Source organism: Apteryx mantelli, chromosome 2, assembly GCF_036417845.1.
Source record: "Apteryx mantelli isolate bAptMan1 chromosome 2, bAptMan1.hap1, whole genome shotgun sequence".
NCBI classification, from domain to species: Eukaryota; Metazoa; Chordata; class Aves; order Apterygiformes; family Apterygidae; genus Apteryx; species Apteryx mantelli.
The window spans coordinates 171,899,280-171,919,183 of NC_089979.1; the positions used below are offsets into that span (position 1 = coordinate 171,899,280).

At 64.8% G+C, this 19,904-nt stretch overlaps 1 protein-coding gene across 3 annotated transcripts; it reads left to right on the forward strand.

The window, feature by feature from the left end:
• The first annotated feature begins 394 nt into the window (after positions 1–394).
• PTPN23 (protein tyrosine phosphatase non-receptor type 23) lies at positions 395–19,349 on the forward strand. Of its 3 annotated transcripts, none has more exons than XM_067292078.1 (25): positions 395–512; positions 4,668–4,742; positions 6,284–6,411; positions 6,687–6,763; positions 6,870–6,919; positions 7,450–7,581; positions 7,877–7,957; positions 8,616–8,747; positions 8,987–9,034; positions 9,713–9,769; positions 10,797–10,855; positions 11,144–11,223; positions 11,462–11,576; positions 12,107–12,172; positions 12,650–12,795; positions 13,081–13,395; positions 13,849–14,003; positions 14,201–14,352; positions 14,728–14,907; positions 15,241–17,446; positions 17,862–18,046; positions 18,154–18,258; positions 18,354–18,492; positions 18,578–18,691; positions 18,794–19,349. In XM_067292078.1, the coding sequence occupies exons 1-25, from the start codon at positions 429–431 to the stop codon at positions 19,331–19,333; spliced, it is 5,421 nt and encodes a 1,806-aa protein (XP_067148179.1). In that variant the 5' UTR covers positions 395–428; the 3' UTR covers positions 19,334–19,349. The 3 variants fall into 3 exon arrangements, with proteins under 3 accessions (XP_067148179.1, XP_067148180.1, XP_067148181.1); XM_067292079.1 differs by lacking the exon at positions 395–512 and adding an exon at positions 1,437–1,491; XM_067292080.1 differs by lacking the exon at positions 395–512 and adding an exon at positions 3,041–3,060.
• Positions 19,350–19,904: the final 555 nt, after the last annotated feature.

Below are 19,904 nucleotides of genomic sequence, written 5' to 3' on the forward strand. Positions count from 1 at the left end.
AACCGCTCTCTCCTCCCCTAGGGGAAGGGCGTCGCCATGGGAACCGCCCTCTCCACCCCCGGGGGCGGTGCGTCGCCATGGGAACCGCCCTCTCCTCCCCTAGGGGCGGGCCGTCGCCATGAGAACGGCCCGCCTCGCCGCCGTAGGGGGCGGGGCTTCGCTATAGGACCCGCCCTCTCTTTCTCCAGGGGCGGGCCCGCCTCGCCGCCGCAGGGGGCGGGGCGTCGCTCTAGGAACAGCCCCTCCCACCGCCCCCGGGGGCGGGGCGGGGCGGGGGTGGCCGCGGGGCTAGCGCGCGCGGCGCCGGCGCCGCCGGAAGCGGGGGGGCGTGGCCTCGGCGGGAGGACTCGGTTTCCCGTGGGGCAGCGCGCGCGCTTCCGGCGGCGGCGGGCGGGTGGTGCCGAGGCGGCGGGCCGCGGCGGGCCGGGATGGAGGCCGTGCCCCGCATGCCCATGATCTGGCTCGACCTCAAGGAGGCCGGCGAGTTCGCCTTCAACGCCGCCGTCAAGAAGGTGGGGGCCCGGCGTGGGGCCGCGGCGGGGGAGGGGGGAGGCCAAGGGGGGCGGGGGAGGGGCGCGTTTGGGGTGCGGAGGGGGAGGGGAGAGGGGAGGGGAGTGCTCGGGGTGGGGGTTGGGAGGGTTTGGGGTGGGCGGGGGGGTGTTCGGAGTGGTTTGGGGTGGTTTTTGTGGCGGATGGGGGGTGTTTGGTGTGGTTTAGGGGTTTCTGTGGTGAATGAGGTGTGTCTGTGGTGGTTTGGGGTGGTTTTTGTGGTGGATGGGGGTAGTTGGGGTGGTTCGGGGGTTGCTGGGGTGGATGGGGGGTGCATGGGGGGTGTTTGGGGTGGTTTGGGGGGTTGCTGGGGTGGATGGGGGTGTTTGGGGTGGTTTGGGGGGTGTTTGGGGTGACTTTTGTGGTGGGTAGGGGGTGTTTGGGGGGTTCTGTGGTGGATGGGGGGTGTTTGGAGTGGTTTGGTTTTTTTCATGGTGTGTGGGGAATGTTTGGGGGGGTATTTGGGGTGTAGGAGGAGGGGTGTGTTTGGGGTGCCCCGGGGGGTGTGGGGCAGAGTGTCTCACGTGGGGGCGAGGGGGAGGATATGAGGCTGCCAGGGGTGTTTTGGGCCGCAGGAGGGAGCGGGGTGGGGGGCTGAGGGTTGCCCCACTGGGGTAGAGGAAAGGGCTGGGGGGCCCCAGGCAGGGCCCTACGGGGCTGGGGCCTCCTGCGTGGGGTGGAGAAGGGACTGGGGGGGGGGGACGCACCACGGAGAGCTGGCTGGGGCTGTGCCGCGCGCGGAGAGGCCGGAGCGAGGCCGCAAGCACCTCCGTGGCGCCCGTCGGCTGCCGCCGTGGGGCCTCGGTCCACGGCATCCCTGTTAGCACCATGCTCGTGGGCCCCCCCCAGGCTGAGGGGCAAAGTTTGGAGCAGAGGGCGTTCGTGGCGCTTCGCTCAAGCGTCCTTCGCGACCGGCCTCGGGGACGAGCGGTGCCCGGCAGAGTGAGTTAGCAAGTCCGTCCCCGCAGCATGTGACCGTGCCGGCTCCGAACACCACATCCTCTCTTCCGCCGGCGACCTGCTGCGTGACCGGCCTCCCCCTCCGTGGGCGCCCGCTGCGGCCCCGAGGGCGGCTCGGGCCTCCGCTGGCCCTGCTCGTTGGCAGCAGTTATTTGTAACCCGGCGGTGTTGGAAGATTCGGGTCCGAGTTCAAATGTCGCGTCCTTTCCTACACGTGGCTCTTATCTGGCTTCCCGTTTCATTCAGTTCCTGTGGATTTTTGTAGAAGAAGGAAGAAAAGGGGGGGAAAATAAGGAAGAGCGATATAGTTCTCCCACTCCTAGCAGGCCATTGCGTGCGGAGCACTATTTAGTTTGATTTTTTTTTCAGCAGCGGTTGCTTAAAAGACCTAATCGCTCCAAGGCACTGGCAGAGGGAAGTTAAGAGCCTAACGTGGAGCCACCACTGTGTCTTCCAAAGGGAGCTGCCCTAGAATCGCCGGGTATCGCATCCGAAAGGCTGCGGCCGAGGAGGTTTAGGTCTTGAGCAGGTGTCAGTTGTTAGGAGAAGCTGGACAGGCTCCTTAATTCCTGAAGGCCACTGTTGGCCAAGGGCCTTGGGAGTCACGGAGTACAGAGCTAGACAGACAGACAGGCTAAAAGATTAGGCCATCGTAAAAAGGGACGCAGTGTGGCCTCGTAGATCAGGGAGGGTTTGGAGCTGGAGGCCTGTCTTTGCCGCTCGAAAAGAGGTTGAAGGCCACTGCCCCAAAGCGATAGGATTGACCTAAACCGCTCGGCGTTGATCCGGTGTTGGACGTTTGCCGTGGCGCCCGGAAGCGGAAGATCGGCGGGTGTCCGTCGCGCCGTTCTGCGAGACTTTGCGTTCGGTCCGTGTAACCTTCTCCCTTACTGCTCGGAGCAACAAGTAGGAGAAGAAGAAAAAGCTGCTTAAAACCAAGGCTTGGTTTGGGGGCTTGAACCCTGCCCTTTGCCTTGGGGAAGCTGGGATCCTCTCTCGCTTTGAACTTCCTTGTCGGAGCTCATCCGTGTGCCTCGGGAGCTCTGTTCTCCCTTGGTGTTTTTTTAGGCCTCCGTAGCGTTTGCTGCTGCACAAGGAGACTCTTGCTGTTCTTGGAGATTTCTAACCAAAAAGTATTACGCGGCGGTACGTGTATTTGCGTGCCTGTGGCCCGTGCGAGCTGCCTTCGCGGGGGCTGCTGCCCTTCTGTCTTTTGATTTGTTTTTACAAAATGAAGGGAGATTAAGCACTTAATTACACAGCTATAAACACAAAGCTCCTCTTATCGCTAGCGTTTTGTGGTGCCATCTACGGATGAAAATCACGATTTACAAGCTAGCTTAGGCGGAAGGAGGTGGCTTTATCCCAGGTGAGTGGCATCGCTGCTTGCCAGCGCTCTGGTTTTGCGGTGCCGTGGCAGGCCGGGCATCCCGCCGGACCCACGCGTGGGGAAGACGGCGGTGCCGGAACCGGAGCGAGCCGGGGAGCGGCTGCCTCCGGTGCCGGCGGTCGCGGCTGGGAGCTGAGTCATGCCTCGCGGGCCGGGACAAGGTGCAGCAGCCGGTGGCGGCGCGGCGCAGGGCTCGCCGGTCCTGTTTGCTCGGGAAAGCCAGGCGAACCGGCGGCGCGGGGGAACCGATAGGAGGGAGAGGGCGACGTATAGGTCCGGATGAACTCTGCTTTGTTTAAGGGTTTCTTTTTACGTGGCAGCAGGTTTAAATGCGTTTTGTAGAAGAGGCGTCCGTGCTGCTGTTTGATCTAAATACCTGCGCGCTGTGTTTACGGCCCAGGCAGCTCTGTTCTGCTGCCTTGGGAGAACGAAAGCGGTGGCGAATAAAAATCTGCCTTGCTGGCTGCTCGCCCTCATCAAGGTGAGGGGGGAGAGAAAAGCTTCCTCTCTTCTCAAACCCTACGCCTGAATGTCCTTAATCTGACGGTCACCGGGAGCAAATCAAACCCTCGGTGTCTGCCTGACGGGGGGCAGAGTGCGGCTCCAGGTTTTGGAGTCTCTCTCCCCGCTTGCTGGCACAGCCAGGAAGGTTGGATAAATTTCTTCTCGGCCTCCCGCAGGGTTTGGGCACCGTTTCTGGTGCGTAAAGCAGCCCGAGCTGCCTTCCGCCTGGAAGCGCTGAGCTCATCGGAAACGTCTTCATCCAGGGATGGCAAAACTCTTGTTGGAGACGGGCTCGGGGAGCTCTGCGCCCGCAGCTTGCGTGGGGACCCGGATGGAAGAAGCCGCCCCACGGTGTTTGCTTTTCCCACGCGGATAGGAAACGGGGCTTCGGCCGCCCCGCTGAATTGCAGGTGACTTTGGGGAGCCAACTTGACATTCAGCCTTTGGCGATCAGCGATGGGCTCTCCTTTGATCCAAGCGAGACGGGCGCAGATGGATACAAGACGTGAATCCAGAATGACTTTTCTTGGTCTAGCCTCAAATTCGGGTTTCGAGGATTTCGGCTTCGCTTTTCCGAGAGGCTTCCAGCAGCGTGGCGGAGGCCTGGGGCGGGGGAAGGCCGGTGCTCTTCGCTCAGGGCGTCTTTTTTTCACCGCTGCCACGAGAGATGTGAACCCCGTCGTCTTGCTCCATCCTCTTGGTCTTGCTACGGACGGTCCCATGCACTGACGCTCTTCCGAGCGTGTGCCGGTGGCTGATTTCTGTGCCAGAGCCTACGTCGTGCCGTGCGTGTGAGGTGGTAGCCTTGTTTCTGGTCCGAACCCTGATCCGTGCAGTTTGGAAGCTCTGACCTCTGCTGATGGCCTTCACCATCCTCCAGCCAGGAGAGCAGAAACCTTCTCGCACAAGCTTTGCCTTCTAGGTGTTGTTTGATGCTAAATAAAAACCTTTGGAGAGGTCCTCGCTCCCTGCTGGAAGTGCTGGTGTGTTTAGCGCTTGGGTTTTGCTTGCAATTCCCTTCCTTTAAGAATCGCCGTCACGTGGTGCCTGCGTTTCTCTCCTAGCGCCTGCGGCCTCGCAGTGCAGCCGGGGCAGAGTTTACGTAGGGTTTACGGACCCGCGGCCTCTGCCAGACCTGCCACAGGGACTTCTCCTGGGCCTCCCTGGAAAGCCTCTGGTTGCGGCTTTGGATTGGGGCTGGGGAGGCAGCTCTTGGTAACGCTGTTGCACAGGACCAGGCTCTCACCGCTCTCTCTCCCTCCAGTTTGTCCTGAAGAACTATGGGGAGAACCCGGAGAATTACAACGAGGAGCTGCGGAAGCTGGAGGTGCTCCGGCAGGTAAGCGTGGCGCTGCCTGCGTGTCCTCCCTGTGCCTGTGCTTGCCGAGGTGGGCTCCGTCCCAAATCGCTTGCGGTCCGGGCGAGATCTGAGCCATCTGAAGCGGGGGAGCTGCTGAGAGCCTGCTTCGTGCCGGACTGGAGCGGCGGAGGTGGGCGCAGGTCCTCTCTGGTGCTGCGGGCGCGTCTGCCGGCTCCCTTTGCCGAGAGCTGCGCCGGAGCACCATGGTGGCTGCTCCCGTTCCTCAGCAACGCACCAGCGGCTCGAGGACGGGGTTTTCGGCAGCAGGGATGTCCCTTGGATTCCTGGAGCTGATTCGGGCCGCTCAAGGTGTGCGCGGAGGTTAGGTGTCGGGGTTTCTCCGTACCACAAGAGCTCGGGACAATTCATGGGACTGGCTCCTGCGTCGTCTCACGGCGTGAGCAGCTTCGGGGTCTCTCCTGTGTCCCTAAAACATGGCAACGTTCTTTCAGCAGTTAGAGATGGGCTGGTTAAGCACCCTCACCCGGGGATCCGGGGAGCTCTGGCCTGTGAGTTGGTTTAACTCGGAAGCTAGAGGATGCGAAACCTTTCCTGGGTGTCCTGCTCTGCCCTTCTTTCTCCCAGCCCAGCCTTGCTGCGGTGGCAGGTCTTGTATCCTGAGGATGTGTAGATACGTTGAATGGCATCCTCATGGCCACGCTTGTGGCACCCGGGGGTGCGTGTACAGTCTGGACCTTCTCTCCAGCGTGAGTTACGCTGTCCCTCCCCTGGCTGGCGTCCCCGGAGCTCCTCGTGGTGGGGCCTCGCCAGCCGGCGTGGTGCAGATGCCGGCTGTGAGCCCCGCGCGCTCTTGGCGCGCCGCCCCTCTCGCCTCGCGTCGCAGGCAGCTCTGCAGCACCCGCCGGCATGCCCGAAACGGCTCACGGCGGCATTCAGAGTGGGGTTGTAAGTGGCTGTGGGCAGCTGGCAAAGCCTAGACAAGGATGTGTTGAGGTAAAGGCACGTAGAAGCGAGCAGCCGTCCAGGTTCTCTTCGGCTGCGGACTTCGGGAGGTCAGCGAGGCGCCTCCGCCAACCTGCTGTCGCATCTTCTCTGTTGCGATCTTCTCGGGGCTGGGGTTTGTGTTCAATGCTTGTGTTGGCCTGTTTGCTGTGCAAAGGGATGAGGCGTCTTCTGAGGTTCGTTGCAGGAAGGTGAAGGGCCTAGGCTGAAGATAGGTTAAGATACGTCTGGAGGCCTTCAGACGGGTGCACAACTGCCCCGGGTTTCTCCAAGCCCACTATTAGCAGCGTGCCTGGTCTGCCAGGCACCCCATGCGTATGGTGGGGTGGGAGTTTGGGCTTCATCTTGGGGAAGCCGACCCATGTCCAAGTCTGGTTGTCCCCGTGTGGAGCCCCCAGGAGAGGCAGAGGCAGTGGTAGCCTCCAAGGAGGCACCTGCTCCTGCCTGGAGACCTCGCTGCAGACCAGCTGAGCTCTGGGCCCTGCACTGGCCTGGCGCGTTACCTGTAAGCGTCAGTCCTGTCCCTGCGGTTGCCTGTTCCTCTCTCGTTCCCCCAGAGCGCCGTGAACGTGCCGAGGGACTTTGAGGGCTGCAGCACGCTGAGGAAGTACTTCGGCCAGCTCCATTACCTGCAGAGCCGGATCCCCATGGGCGCCGAGCAGGAGGCTGCGGTTCCCATCGCGTGGTGAGGACGGCAGTGCTGGGGCAGAGGGGGCCTCTTCCATCTCCGCTGTGGACCTGCTGCAGGTCCTCGGGGAGTCGCGTCCTGTTGTTCCCTTCCTCTGGGTCCCCTAGGAGGTGGGGACCATACTGCCATGGTGCACGCTTCTCCTGCCATGGTCTGGCCCGGTCCCCATTCTCTGAACCTCTCCCGAAACACCCCTTCACCGGCACGTAGTCCGTGTACGGGAACACCGCTAACTCCACCTGTAGCTGGCAACCAGGCTTCTCTTCTTACAGGACCGAGATCTTTTCGGGCAAGACGGTGACTCACGAGGACATCAAGTACGAGCAGGCGTGCATCCTCTACAACCTCGGTAAGGTCCTGGCAGACCAGGAATGATTCGTGTGCGCAGCCTCTCCGCGAGGTGGAGGCCGGCAGCGCGCGATCGCCCTTGCTCAGCCGTGTTCCTGTTTCCGCAGGTGCGCTGCACTCCATGCTGGGCGCCATGGACAAGAGAGTGTCCGAGGAGGTAAACGAGCCCAAAACGCCCTTCGCGTCTTCCTTGAATGACTTTTCTCTCCCGTGCGGTTAACAGCCGCAAGCTGATAGCGCTGAGGGTTTCTTCTCTGTAACGTGTAGTTACAAGCGTCTCTGTCAGCGACCAGCTCTAAATGTCTTCTGTGACTTAAGTATTGATGTATAATGTCACGAGGGACCGTCCCCCTCGTGACAGTGTCCCAGCTGTGTCTCTCCTGCCCAGCTGTTGCCGTCCCTGCCCCAGCTAGGCTCTGCTCGGCTTGCTGGCCAGGCTGAGCTTCCTCCTGCCTCAGCACACAGTTCAGGTGCTGCAGCCCCTCGTGGAGGGTGTCCGGCCACAGCTGCGGGTGTGCGCGGCCTAGGGAAAGCACCAAGCTATTCGGAGCTTTCTAGATTCAAACCAACCCTGAGAGCCCCCAGGACTCGCCTCCAAGCTTTTGGCAGCAGTGGGCACGTGCCTACGGCTTGGCTTGCGTGCAGGTGGCCCGCGCATGCCTAACGCACGTTATCCTGTCCACCCAGGGCATGAAGGTTTCGTGCACCCATTTCCAGTGTGCTGCTGGGGCTTTTACGTACCTGCGGGATCACTTCCCCCACTCCTACAGCGTAGACATGAGTCACCAGATCCTCAACCTCAACATCAACCTCATGCTGGTAGGGAGTGGGCTCTGTCGCTGCCGGGGCACTGGTCACGCTGGGATGGCTCCACGCACACCTCGGGGACAGCTGATGCCTGAATGGGAGAGGAGACGTGTATAGGATTCGGTGTTCCTCGCTGACTGAAGTTTGAGTCTAGCTCCTTGGAGCTGGACATGAAGCACTGGCTTCTCAGGAAAGAGGCCGTAGCTGGCAGGTGCTGCCAGAGGTCAAGGCCCGGGCTGGGTGTGGGAGGATTTCCCAAGGAAAGTAGATGTGGGGGAAGCCAAGAATTCCCCTCTGTCTCCCGCAGGGCCAGGCACAGGAGTGTCTCCTGGAGAAGTCCATGCTGGACAACAGGAAGAGCTTCCTCGTGGCCCGGATCAGCGCCCAGGTGAGCCGCCGGATAATCTCTGCTGCACTGAACTCTCGCTGCTACGCTTTCCGTTACCGAAAGAGCCCGTTCCTGCTGTGCGCGGGAATGACGCCCAGGTTCGGGAGCTTGGTGGGGAGGTGCAAACCCTGCACGGCGGCAGTGCTACTCTGTCAGTCCAGTTAAACAGCGGTTTTGGGGGTGCTCCCATCTCCTCGTGCTGTGACCACAACCACCAACTCCTGGAAGGAGAGTGTTGCAAAGACAGTTGAGTCTTTGTTCGTGGTCTATCTCGAATGAGGTCCTCGAGCTCGGCCATCCCAAGGGACCGTGCTAGTAGCAGTCCTGAAGCTGCGCCTGCCTGCGATCCCCCTTGCGTTGCCTGTGCGTTGGGTTTGCTCCAGCTTCTGAATTTTCTTGAAGAACGCATATTTTAAACCTGGCATGTGGGGCAAGTTCAGCACAGCGATGTAACTCTGGTTCTGACCCAAAATTCATCAAGAGGAGTTCCTGGCAACGGTTTCGCACTAGCTGGGTGACCCGAAGCCTTGGGCACCAATACTGTTGCCAGCAAATCCTCCTTTCCCTTGCTGCTCCCGGTTTGAACTGGGATCAGGCTTTCTCTAGGGTTTCCAAGCACCAGGGACCCCTGGCAATTCCTCTGTGTGTCCGTCCATAGGTCGTGGATTACTACAAAGAGGCCTGCCGGGCTTTGGAAAACTCGGAGACTGCTTCGCTGCTGGGAAAGATCCAGAAGGACTGGAAGAAGTTGGTTCAGATGAAGATCTACTATTTTGCTGCTGTGGCCCATGTAAGCGGAGAGAACGGGCTGCGTGTTGGGGTGTTGCTTGGCCGTGACCGGGACCTGCCCTTGGCTCCCACCCTGGCCAACAGCTCGGGCTGCTCGCCCCCGCTGCGGAGCGGTACTCGCCGCAATATGGTTGACGAACAGGCTCTGGCTGTTTTGGGGAGGGGGGGGTTTACTGCCTTTTCCAAAGATCTCCCTCTAGGTGAGAAGTTCTGACATTGCTGATGCGTGTCTCGTTGCAGTTGCACATGGGAAAACAGGCCGAGGAGCAGCAGAAATTTGGGGAAAGGGTAAGCAGAACCGTGGTGGCTCATCCGATCTGGCAGGGCTCTGGGCCTCTCCCTGCCCTGGGGAGGGCTGAGTCCTGGGAGAGATTGCCACGCTAGTGACCTTGGGTGTCCTCAGCCCTGGAGATGTATTTAAGACTGTGTCATTAGTGATGCCGCTGTCTTGGGAGCGTTTATGGACGGAGCACAGCGCTTCTGGTGCACAGGACTCCGTGGGCAGACGGCCAATGGCTGCACGTCTCTCCTGAACCGCCAGCAGTTTGGCGCTGGCTCTGGTGGGAATAAGGAATTGGTACCTGCTGGTTACCAGCCCTCGCAATCGGGGAGCACCCTGCTGCTGGGCTGCCGTTTCCCACGCGGCTCCCGCAGGAGAATGAAGCTTCCGGGCTCAGTCGGGGCTGAGCTGCAGCACCTGTACCTGGTCGCTTCGAAGCAGCTCCGTTCACGCTTGCCCGGTCCCTTTCTCCGAGCCCTTGGCTATCCCGAGGGCCAGTTCCCCAGTTGGGGCTTGCTTGGAAGTGCCATTTGCTTGGGCCACCTCAGGAGGCCCCGTTGCACTGAACGGAGCTGCAGCCCTCGGGAGCTGCCTGGCGACGTTCGTGCGCGAAGCAGAGGCGCCTGCTTCTGCGCCCGCTCCCGCATCCCTAAAGAATTTTGACCTGATCCCTGTTCTCTCTGCAGGTCATCTACTTCCAGAGCGCTCTGGATAAACTCAATGAAGCTATCAAACTGGCAAAGGTACGTTCCTTCCCCACCAGGGAGTTCCGGCTGGGCTTCAGAACCCCGCAGGCTGTCATGCCTCGGGAGCATCCCTCGGACACGGTTCCCTCACATCCCCGCTCTAGGAGCGGTGCCCAGGGCAAACCGCTGAGGCTGCCAGTCCTGGCAGCCACCGGGCACAGCTGTCCCCTACTGATGAAGGGGACCGAGTGACGTGAATGATTTGCGCTTTGCTGCCGCGAGACCGGAGGCTTTCGGCCGCTGGTCTGGGAGCGGAGGTGGCTTTGAGCCGCCTGCTGTCCGTGCGGGGCTGCAATGCCGGTCCGCTCCCGTGGGAGCGGAGCCTCTCGTTCGGTGACCGCGGTCTGGGTGCAGAGCCCCGTTGCCCGAGGGAGGGTAGAGGAGGCCAGCGCGGGGTCTTTGGGGAGAGGGACCGATGTGACAGGAGGAGCAGAGCCGGGCCCTCAGGCAAGGCGCGCTGAACCGTGCTCCTCGGAGGCAGGCGCAACCGTGGGGCGCTGAGGATTTGGGGCAACCGGAGATGTTTGGGGTTCTGCCCTGTAAGTGCAGTGTCTGGAGCGTGTCCGTTCCCATACGGGGCGCGAGGAGAGATTGGCTTGGGATAACGTGGGCTGGGAGCAGCGGGACTCGGCTCCTTTCCTTTGGGCTGCGGGTTGCCCGGTGCTTGGGAGTCCCACTGGGAGTGCAAGACCTCAGAGGTCCCATTAGTGCCATCGGGGACAGCAGGCGCGCTCGGGCGGTAGCGGTGCGGTATCGCCGGAATGACGTTCCGGGGACTTCACTGCGGCTGGGGAAGAAGGCGCAGCGCTGGCCTCAGCGGGAGCTCGGGGTTCCCTGTGTCACCTTCTGCTCCGGTGAAGGTCAAAGCTTTGGAAGTGGTTGGGAACTGCTGTCTGTGCCAGCAGGCTGTGAGCCCTCGCCGGGGCGCGTTTGGGCTGCGACCGCGGTGCCCGGGGCTGCCGTTGGCCGCTGGGGCAGTGGTACCCGTTGCCCAGCCTGCGCTAACTCGCTGTCGCTTCTCCAGGGCCAGCCGGAAACCGTCCAGGAAGCCCTGAGATTCACCATGGACGTGATCGGTGGCAAGTGAGTCTGCGCGTAGGGTATTCCTGGGTGTAGCTGTCCTGTCTCTCACGGGATCGGAGATATCCGGGTGGCCAGAGCAGCCGAGGGAACGCCTTTGGCATGGCGACATCCCCGGCGCCCTTGATGCGCTGCCCGAGGCGCGTGGGACACGTGGCTGCTGTGGGAATTGCTCTTTGCTCTCCCTGGAGCCGGTCCAAGAGGGGCAGAGCCTGACCCCGCTGGGAGCAGGCTGAGGAGCCCGGGGCAGGGCCTGCTCCTCACCAACGTGACGTCGCTGCTTGTTTCCAGGTACAACTCGGCCAAGAAGGACAATGACTTTATCTACCACGAAGCTGTGCCTGCCCTGGACACCCTGCAGTCTGTGAAAGGTGAGGTTGGGCAGTGCGTTCTCCCAAAAGCTGTGGTTGCTGGTGGGAGAGGGGCACACGGTGACGGGCGGTGGAGCCTTTGGGCCAGTGGGACCTCGTGCAACGGTGTCCTGCTCCTCCTGGGATCTGCCGGGAGCGAAGGGGTCGGGCAGGAGGAGCTGCCTCGGGCACGGAGGGGGAGATCAGCTCCCCTGCAGAGGTTTGAGACGGCAGCGCGTGTTGTGTGTTCGAACCCCAGGTGCCCCGCTGGTGAAAGCCCTCCCCGTCAACCCCACGGACCCGGCTGTCACCGGCCCCGATATATTTGCCAAGCTGGTTCCCATGGCCGCCCACGAGGCGTCTTCGCTGTACAGGTGCGTCCTGGGCCACATCGCGGGAGGGCCCGGCTTTGGCCAGAGATCTCCAGTACCAGGCTCGATAAGGAGACCGCGTCCCAGCTCAGCCTTTCTGCAGGCTAATGGGTGCTGATGGGGACCAAAGCAGCTCCAGCAGTTTTCCTGGAGAACCAATGTCCTCCCAGAACGTCCCCTCTGAGGATCTCCAGCTTCCGCGCCACCATCCCTGGGGGTGGCTGGGGCAGGCGGTCAGGGAGAGCTTGTCACAGAGCGGCTCCCCTTGAGGTGAGGCCAGGCTCGGAGGCTCCTTGTGGGACACCCGTGGGGCATCCCCTAGCTGTCGCGTCCAGCTCCTGTCCAGTGTGTCTCTCCTGGCACCTGGAGGACAGCTGTCCTTGCCTCGCTGTCCCGAAGGGCCACATGCAGCAGGCTCCGAGGCTTTCAAGGCTCTGGCTGCTTCCTGCAGGGCTTGGAGCACTTGTAACTCATGAGAGGAGGCTTCTCAAGCGCCTTCGCGGCACTAAGGGGTTTTCTTTCCTCTGTTGTAGCGAGGAGAAGGCTAAACTGCTGCGGGATGTGATGGCAAAGATCGAAGCCAAGAACGAAGTGCTGGAGTAAGTGTGAGCTGTACCTGAATGGGGCCCTGGTGTCTTCCTCCCCGCTAGAGATCCCGGCGCGAGGCAGCGATCCGTGCTTCCTGCAGCCTGGCCCACGGGTGCCCTGCTCGTCCCCTTGCCAGTTTTCCCACCCATGTCCAGTTACCCCAGCGCACGAGTCTGTCCTGGCGCTGAGGGGAACGCAAGACATCTCTGATCTCTGCCATCCCTTCACCCTCGTGCTGACCACGTCCAAGGCCTGGGCTGCCCAGGTCTGGCTGAGGAGCAGCTGGGCCTTTCCACCAGCTGGGTGGTGGCCCAACCACAGCAACCGTTCCCCAAATTCACCCTGCGGTTCTGCTTGGTCCGTTGGCCTTGGTAGCTCTTAGGGGTGATGAGCAGCTGCAGCGCTCTGCCCTGCGGTGGCTGCGGTTTGGGATGGAGGACGCTGCATGGAGGCTCTGCCACCGCTCAGGGGCTTCTTTCTGCCTGTAGCCAGTTCATGGACTCCATGCAGCTGGACCCCGAGACCGTGGACAACCTGGACATGTACAGCCACATCCCTCCCATCCTGATGGAGAAGTGTGCTGCGCTGAGCGTGCGCCCGGACACCGTCAAGAACCTGGTCCAGTCCATGCAGGGTAAGGGCCCGGGGACTTACGGGGACGCTGGGAACGCCTGGCCCAGCCCTGTCTGGAGACCTGCTGCAGCGCTGGATCTCCCCAGCACAAGTAGACCCTGAGCCTGGCACCCAGGCCACGCGCGCTCCCTGGCCCTCAGGCCAGATTTACTCTGTGGGGTGCTGCGTCAAGGCCTGGCTTCGGGCTTGGAGCAGGTGGGACCATGTGAGATGGGTCTGGAGGGCTTGCGGCAGGTGCTGGTTCAGCCGTTCGCCAGCAAAGCCGCCTCCGTGTCTCTGTCTCCAGTGCTCTCCGGGGTCTTCACCGACGTGGAGGCCTCCCTGAAGGAGATCAGAGACCTTCTTGAGGAGGACGAGGCTCAGGAGCGGAAGCTGCAGGAGCTGCTCGGGAAGAGCCCACCGCCGCAGGCGTCCCCTCCGTCCCCGGGGCTGGCCGAGGTCAGCAAGGAGTGCTCCAAGTACATGGAAGTGCACGAGAAGGCCAGCTTCACCAACACGGAGCTGCACAAAGCCATGAACCTGCACATCGGCAACCTCCGCCTGCTCAGCGGGCCCCTGGAGCAGGTCTGGGCCGCGCTGCCCTCGCCCTCGTTGACCGAAGGTGAGCCACACCGCGCCGTGCCGCGCCGGGAGCCGGAGGCTGGCGGGGGGACGCAGATCCGTGTCCCCCACGGTGTCTCTCCAGGGCACCTCTGTGCTCAGGGCAGCAAGGCTCGGGCAGAGCTGTCGTGGCATCAGCCTGCTGCATGGTCTGTCACAAGCTGGGGTGGGGGCTTGTCCCCCTGTAGAGCAAACAAAGTCTTGGAGATCCTGGCGTGGGGACAGAGGAGACAGCACAGGTGGCAGGGACCCAGTCACTGTCTCAGCGAACACCTGGCTTTACCGCTGCTGTCAGGCACTGCGTGTACCAGGGCGGGTCGCAGACCGGCTCCTGCCGCCTGTGATTCCCTCCCTGTGGCTGCGGCATGTCCCGTGAGCGGGCTCAGGCTGGGGACCACGCGCGGGACCTGGCAGGGTCCGGCACGGCCGCTCAGCACTGCCTGTCCCTGCTCAGATGACAAGCAGGTGCTGCAGAACCTGAAGCGGATCCTGGCCAAGGTGCAGGAGATGCGGGACCAGCGGGCATCCCTGGAGCAGCAGCTGCGCGAAATGATCCAGAAGGACGATATCACCACCTCGCTGGTCACCACCGACCGCTCCGAGATGAAGGTGGGTCCTGAGCAGCAGCGGGGCTGACCTGGAGCCGAATGCCACCCATGGTGTTTGGGAAAGCCCCTCCTAGGCCCTGCATGTGCAGCACGTCCTGATCAAGGCCATGGCAAAAGCTCTGCCCCATCCCAGTGCTCACCCTGGCCCCGTGGTGGCATCAACCACCCATGGTCCCTGAGATCCTTCTCTCTTGGCAGAAACTCTTTGAGGAGCAGCTGAAGAAATACGACCAGATCAAGGTGTACCTGGAGCAGAACCTGGCTGCCCAGGAAAATGTCCTGAAGGCCCTGACGGATGCCAACGTCAAATACGCGGCTGTGCGCAAGGCCCTGGCCGAGGTGGAGCACAAGTAAGTGAGCAGGTGTGCGCAGGGGACCGGGGCAGGGGACCCTCTCCTGGGAAGAGTAGTCCCAGACAGGGTCTTGGTGCGTGGGAACAGCCCTCACCCACCCCAAGGTGAGGCTGCCTGGCCTGGGTGTGGGTTCATTGCTGGCTTCTCTAGTCTGTCCCTTGTCATGGTCCAGTGCTGGAGGGCCAGAATGGCTGTTAGGACCTCTCCTGCACCTGGTGTCCCTCCCAGGTGGGTGCTGGTGTTCCTTGGGTCTCAGGAGCTGTGACCAAGCAGCGGCAGACACACAGTCCTCTCTGCAGCCACATGCTTGACCTGGCGTTACTCCGTGCCAGCCCTCCGTCCCCCGCTCAGCCCCGTGTCCCTTCTCCCCAGGTGGAACACCACCGTTCAGACCTTGGTGGCCTCGTACGAAGCCTACGAGGACCTGATGAAGAAATCGCAGGAGGGGAAGGACTTCTACACCGACCTGGAGGGGAAAGCCGCCAAGCTGCTCGAGAAGGCCCGGGCGGCCTGCCAAGCCGCTGAAGCCAATAGGCAGCAGATCCTGGAGAAGTAGGTGGTGCTGTGCCCGGCGTGGAGGGAGACGGGAGCCCGTGGGCCCCAGGGGATCTAGGCCGCGTGGAGCACGAAGCTGCGCTTGGGCTTGGGGTCTGAGCCCCCGCTCGCACCGTGTGGGGCACAGCACGGCACAATCCCCCCTGGGGAGGTGGGAGCCACCTTCGGATGCGCCTTGGGCTTGCGGTCGGCTTGAGGGTTTGGCCGCGGTGCCGTGGTTTCGTGGCTGCTTCCGTCCCCGAGCGGGTAGACGGACACCACTGACCATCGCAAGCAGAGATGGGGGCCTCTCCACGCTGCCCCGCGTTGACGTTTGCTGCCTCCCGGCAGGGAGATGAAGAAGCAGCCGCCCCCTCGGCCCACAGCCCCCAAACCAGCCTTGCAGAAGAAGCCGTCGGAGCTGGAACTGGAGGCGGCCGGAGCGCTGGAAGCCGGCGACCTGCCGCCGCTGAGCTCCCTGGGGTTGGCGGACCTGCCGGAGGAGCTACGCAGCCTTCCCCCGGACGTGCTGGCCGGTCACCTGGCCCGCTTGCCACCCGCCACGCTGGCGGCGCTGGCCCTCGACCCGGCGCTGGCCGCGGGCCTGCGACCCGCCGGCCCCGAGCTCTTGCCGCCCGCGGCCAGGCTGGCGAGCGCCCCGCTGCAGCCCGGCGGCCCCTTCGGCCCTGCCCGCTTCCCTGCCGCCGCCGCTGCGCCGCCCGGGCACTACCGCCTGCCTGCGGCCGCTGCCTCCGCCACGGGGCCCTTTCCTGCCGGCGGTGGTGGCGGTGGCGGCGGTCCGGTGCTGCCGGCGCCGCTCTTGCAGCCCTCCGCCCCGCAGGCGGTGGCCGGGCCCCCTCCCAGCTCGGCCCCCCAGCTCTTCCCGGCCGCCCCCCTGCTTCGCGGCCCGACGCAGCCCGGCTACGCGGGGGCCCACGGGCTTCCGCCCCGTTCGTCTCCGCAGCACGGCCCCGCTCCCGGCGCCTCCTACGGCCTGGGCCAGCCCGGGGGCCCCCTCCGCCCCCCGGGGCCGACGCTGGTGGGGGGTCCCGAGCCGCCCCCGGGCGTCCGCCCGGCCACCACCACCGTGGACAGCGTCCAAGCCCCCATCCCCAGCTGCGCCGCTCCCCACGGCGGCCCCCCACGGCTCCCGGGGCCCCCTCTGCCCCCGGGGGGCTTCTTGGCCCCGCAGCACCCCAGCGGCCCCCCAGCCCCTTTTCCCTACGCCCAAGGGGGGCTGCAGCCTTTCGGGCAGCCAGCTCAGCACCCTTTCCCTGCCGGCCAGCACCCCCACGCCTTCGCCCCCCCAGCCCAGTTGCAACCCGGCCTGGAGCTGCCAGCTCGGCCCCAGCCCTTCGCTCCGGCAGCCCCCTTCCTGCCCTCCGGCAGGCCCCAGGCCCCGCTGCCCTTCCGGCCCCCGCTGGCCCCCACGGGGGCCCAGTTCGCTCAGCCCTTCCCCGGCGCCGTGGGGCAGCTGCCTCCGCCAGCGCCCGGGCAGCCCCCGCTGCGCCCGCAGCTCTACCAGCTGCCCAGGCAGGACAAGCTGCCGCCCCACGGCTTGGCCCCCCGCGCCGGGGCCCTGCCCTTCGCCGGCCCCCCCGGGCCCAGCGTCTCGCCCGCGCCCCCCCTGCACCCGGCGCTGGGTGGGTTGCAGCCGGTGCCCGCCGGCTCCCCGGCGCTGCCCTTCTGCCCCGGCGCTGCCCCGCGGCCCCCCGCCGGCCCCGTGGCCCTGGGCGCCCCTCCGCCCGGCCCCCACCACGTCCCCCCCTCTGCCAGCCCCGGCTTGAGCCAGCTGCAGGGCCCCGGCGTGGCGCAGGGCCCGCCGGTGCCGGTGCCGTCGCCCTCGCCGCAGCCCGCCTTGCCCATGCAGCCGCCGGCTCTGGTGGCCGGCTCCGGCGCGTTGCCGCAGAGACCTCCGCCCTCGCTGACGCCCGGCTCGGCCCCGCTCGCCCAGGGCCCCGGCGAGGCCCCCTTCCAGCGGCAGAGCTCCTCCACCGACGACCTCCTCTCCTCCAGCCCCGAGAGCCAGCACGGCGGCTCCAAGGCGGCCGTCAGCCAGCCCCTGCTGCAGCCCACCAAGGCCGACGCCAAGGAGGGCCAGAAGCCCAAGGCGGTGCAGCTCATCGAGAACGACCCCTACGAGAAACCCGAGCGCGTCCTGCGGCTGCTGGCGGAGCTGGACCGCTTCCGGGGCTTGGTGGAGCGCCTGGAGCGCCCGGGGCCCGGCGGCGCCACCGAGCTCGACGCCATCTGGAAGGAGCTGCAGGACGCCCAGGAGAGGGACGCCCGGCAGCTCTCCATCGCCATCGCCCGCTGCTACTCCATGAAGAACCGCCACCAGGACATCATGCCCTACGACAGGAACCGCGTCGTCCTCTACTCGGGCAAGGACGACTACATCAACGCCAGCCGGGTGGAGGACCTGTCGCCCTACTGCCCCACCATCATCGCCACGCAGGCCCCGCTGCTCGGCACGGCTGCCGACTTCTGGCTCATGATCTACGAGCAGAAGGTCTCCGTGGTCGTCATGCTGGTGTCGGAGCAGGAGCTGGACAAGGTAGGCGCTTCCCTGCCTTTCCGGTGCCGTGAGGGCACTCGGCTCGCGCACGGGCCCTGGGTTGGAGCTCTCCACCGCCCTGAAGGAGGCGGAGGGAGATTCCCCATCCCTCTTGGTGCCCATCGCGCTCTCCCCACGTGGCCAGGTGAGGTGTCCCAGGGTGCTGAGTCCTGCTCTTGGTGGCCACAGGGTGAGGGGCAGCAAAGCCTGGCTGGCTCTTCCTCTCCCTGCCGCAGCTCCAGGCCCTGGCAGGGGCTGGGTGAGGCTGGGGAGGGATGGTTTGGGGTGGAGTGTCGCCACGCAGCCCCTTGGTGGCTGGAGATGCTGCCCCAGCGTGGAGGGGGGGACATGGGGCTGTCATGGGTGTCCTGCCCCACGTCGGCTCCCGACCGCCTTCCCCATCCTGTCCCCGCAGCAAAAGGTGCTGCGGTACTTCCCGCCGGAGCGGGGCCAGCCCGTGGTGCAGGGACCCATCACCCTCGTCCTCACCAGCCTCAAGGCCACCCCCACCCACGTGGAGCGGATGATCACGCTGCAGTACCGCGACCAGAGCCTCAAGCGCACCGTCATCCACCTGCAGTTCACCTCCTGGCCGGAGCTGTATGGCAACAGGGGCGTGGGGATGGGGTGGGGGTGGGGGGTGATTTTAGGGGGGGGAGGGTACTTGGGATAGGGACCCCCTCTCCAGTGACCCTCCTCCCGCGCAGGGGCCTGCCCGACAGCAAAGGGAGCCTCCTCCGCTTCATCCAGGAGGTGCACGGACACTACCTGCACCAGCGCCCGCTCCACACCCCCGTGGTGGTGCACTGCAGGTGAGCGGGGCCGGGGGCTCGGCACGGGCCGGGGGGGGGGGGGGGGGCTTTGCACCCCGCAGGGCCCCTCCGGCCACCCGCCGCTCTCCCCGCAGCTCCGGCGTGGGCCGCACCGGAGCCTTCTGCCTGCTCTACGCGGCCATGCAGGAGGTGGAGGCCGGCAACGGCATCCCTCACTTGGCCCAGCTGGTGAAGCGGATGCGGCAGCAGCGGAAGCACATGCTGCAGGAGAAGGTAAAACGGGGCCGGGAGCGGGGTGCGAGGAGGGCGGCAGTGGCGGGGGCGGCCCAGGCCCTCACCCTGCTCTCCTGCCCCGCAGCTCCACCTCAAGTTCTGCTACGAGGCCGTCCTGCAGCACGCCGAGCAGGTGCTGCACCGCCACGGCGTCGGCACGCCAGCCGCCAGCAAGCCCCCCAACAGTGCCTCCCCCAAGGTGGGTGCGGTGGGTGGGGGGTCCTGCCCCCGCGGGGGGCTGCCCCAGTGGGGCTGGGGCCTCTGCACCCCCACCCCGCTCACGGGCACCTCTCTCTTGCAGCTCTACTTCCACCAGGACCCCCAGGACCTGGTCCTGGGTGGGGACATGCCCATCAGCTCCATCCAGGCCACCATCGCCAAGCTGAGCATCAAGCCCGCGGGGCTCAGCGCGGAGCTTGGCGGGAGCTGGACACCGGAGCCTGTCCCGGCGCCTGAGCTCGTGGACGCGGAGGTGACGCCGGCGCCTCCGGACGGTGCCACGGATGGCGTCAGCCCCCCTGTCCCTGAGCCACCCCCACCGGGGCCACCCGTCCCTGAGCCGGTTGGTGACGCCGAGAGCAGCAACCACGTGGAGGAGCTCCCGGAGGCGCCCCCGGGTGAGCCGGCGGCGCCCCCCGCAGCCCCTTCCTCTTCCTCGCTGGAGCTCCTGGCCTCCCTCACACCCGAGGCCTTCACCCTGGACGCCTCCCTGAAGGGCAAGCAGCGCATGAACAAGCAGAACTTCCTGCAGGCGCAGCCGGGCGAGGGCTTGCGGGGGCCCCGGCCCAGCGACGACCCCCTCAGCATGCTCGACCCGCTCTGGACGCTCAACAAGACGTAGGGAGCAGGTGGTTGGGGGGGGGGGGTGGCAGCAGCAGGGGCAGAGCCATGGGTGCCCCCCCCCCCCCCCCCGCCCTGGGGGGTGGCCCCAGCCCCCAGCACTACAGCCATCGCCCTGGGCATCGTTCTCGCCCGGGGCTGCCCGGCCCTGCAGGTGCTGCTGCCCCCCCGGTGCCCAGTTCGCAGCTCCCTGTACTGAGCTACCCCCCCCCCCCCCCCCCCCGTCTTGGGGGGGCACCGCTCTGGCCCGGGTGGGGGGGTGGTGTTGGTGCAGGACCTACCTCCCCCCTCCCCACCCTCACTGTTGTACAGGTGTAACTTTGGCCATCGCCAGTCGCGTTTGACTCCAGTTCGAACTGACTTTTTCAGCTCTTTGCTACTAAAAATAAAAGAGTTTGATCTGGAGGTGTCGGGGCCTGAGCCGTGTCACCGGGGACGGGGGGACGGGGATGCCAAGGCCTTGCGCGCGGTCAGGAACGGCGCAGCAGTGGCTCGTGTTAGTTCTGTTTAATGACTGTGTCTTTGTACACGTTATAAAACACAATCCGGTACAAAAAAAAAAAAAAGCTTCC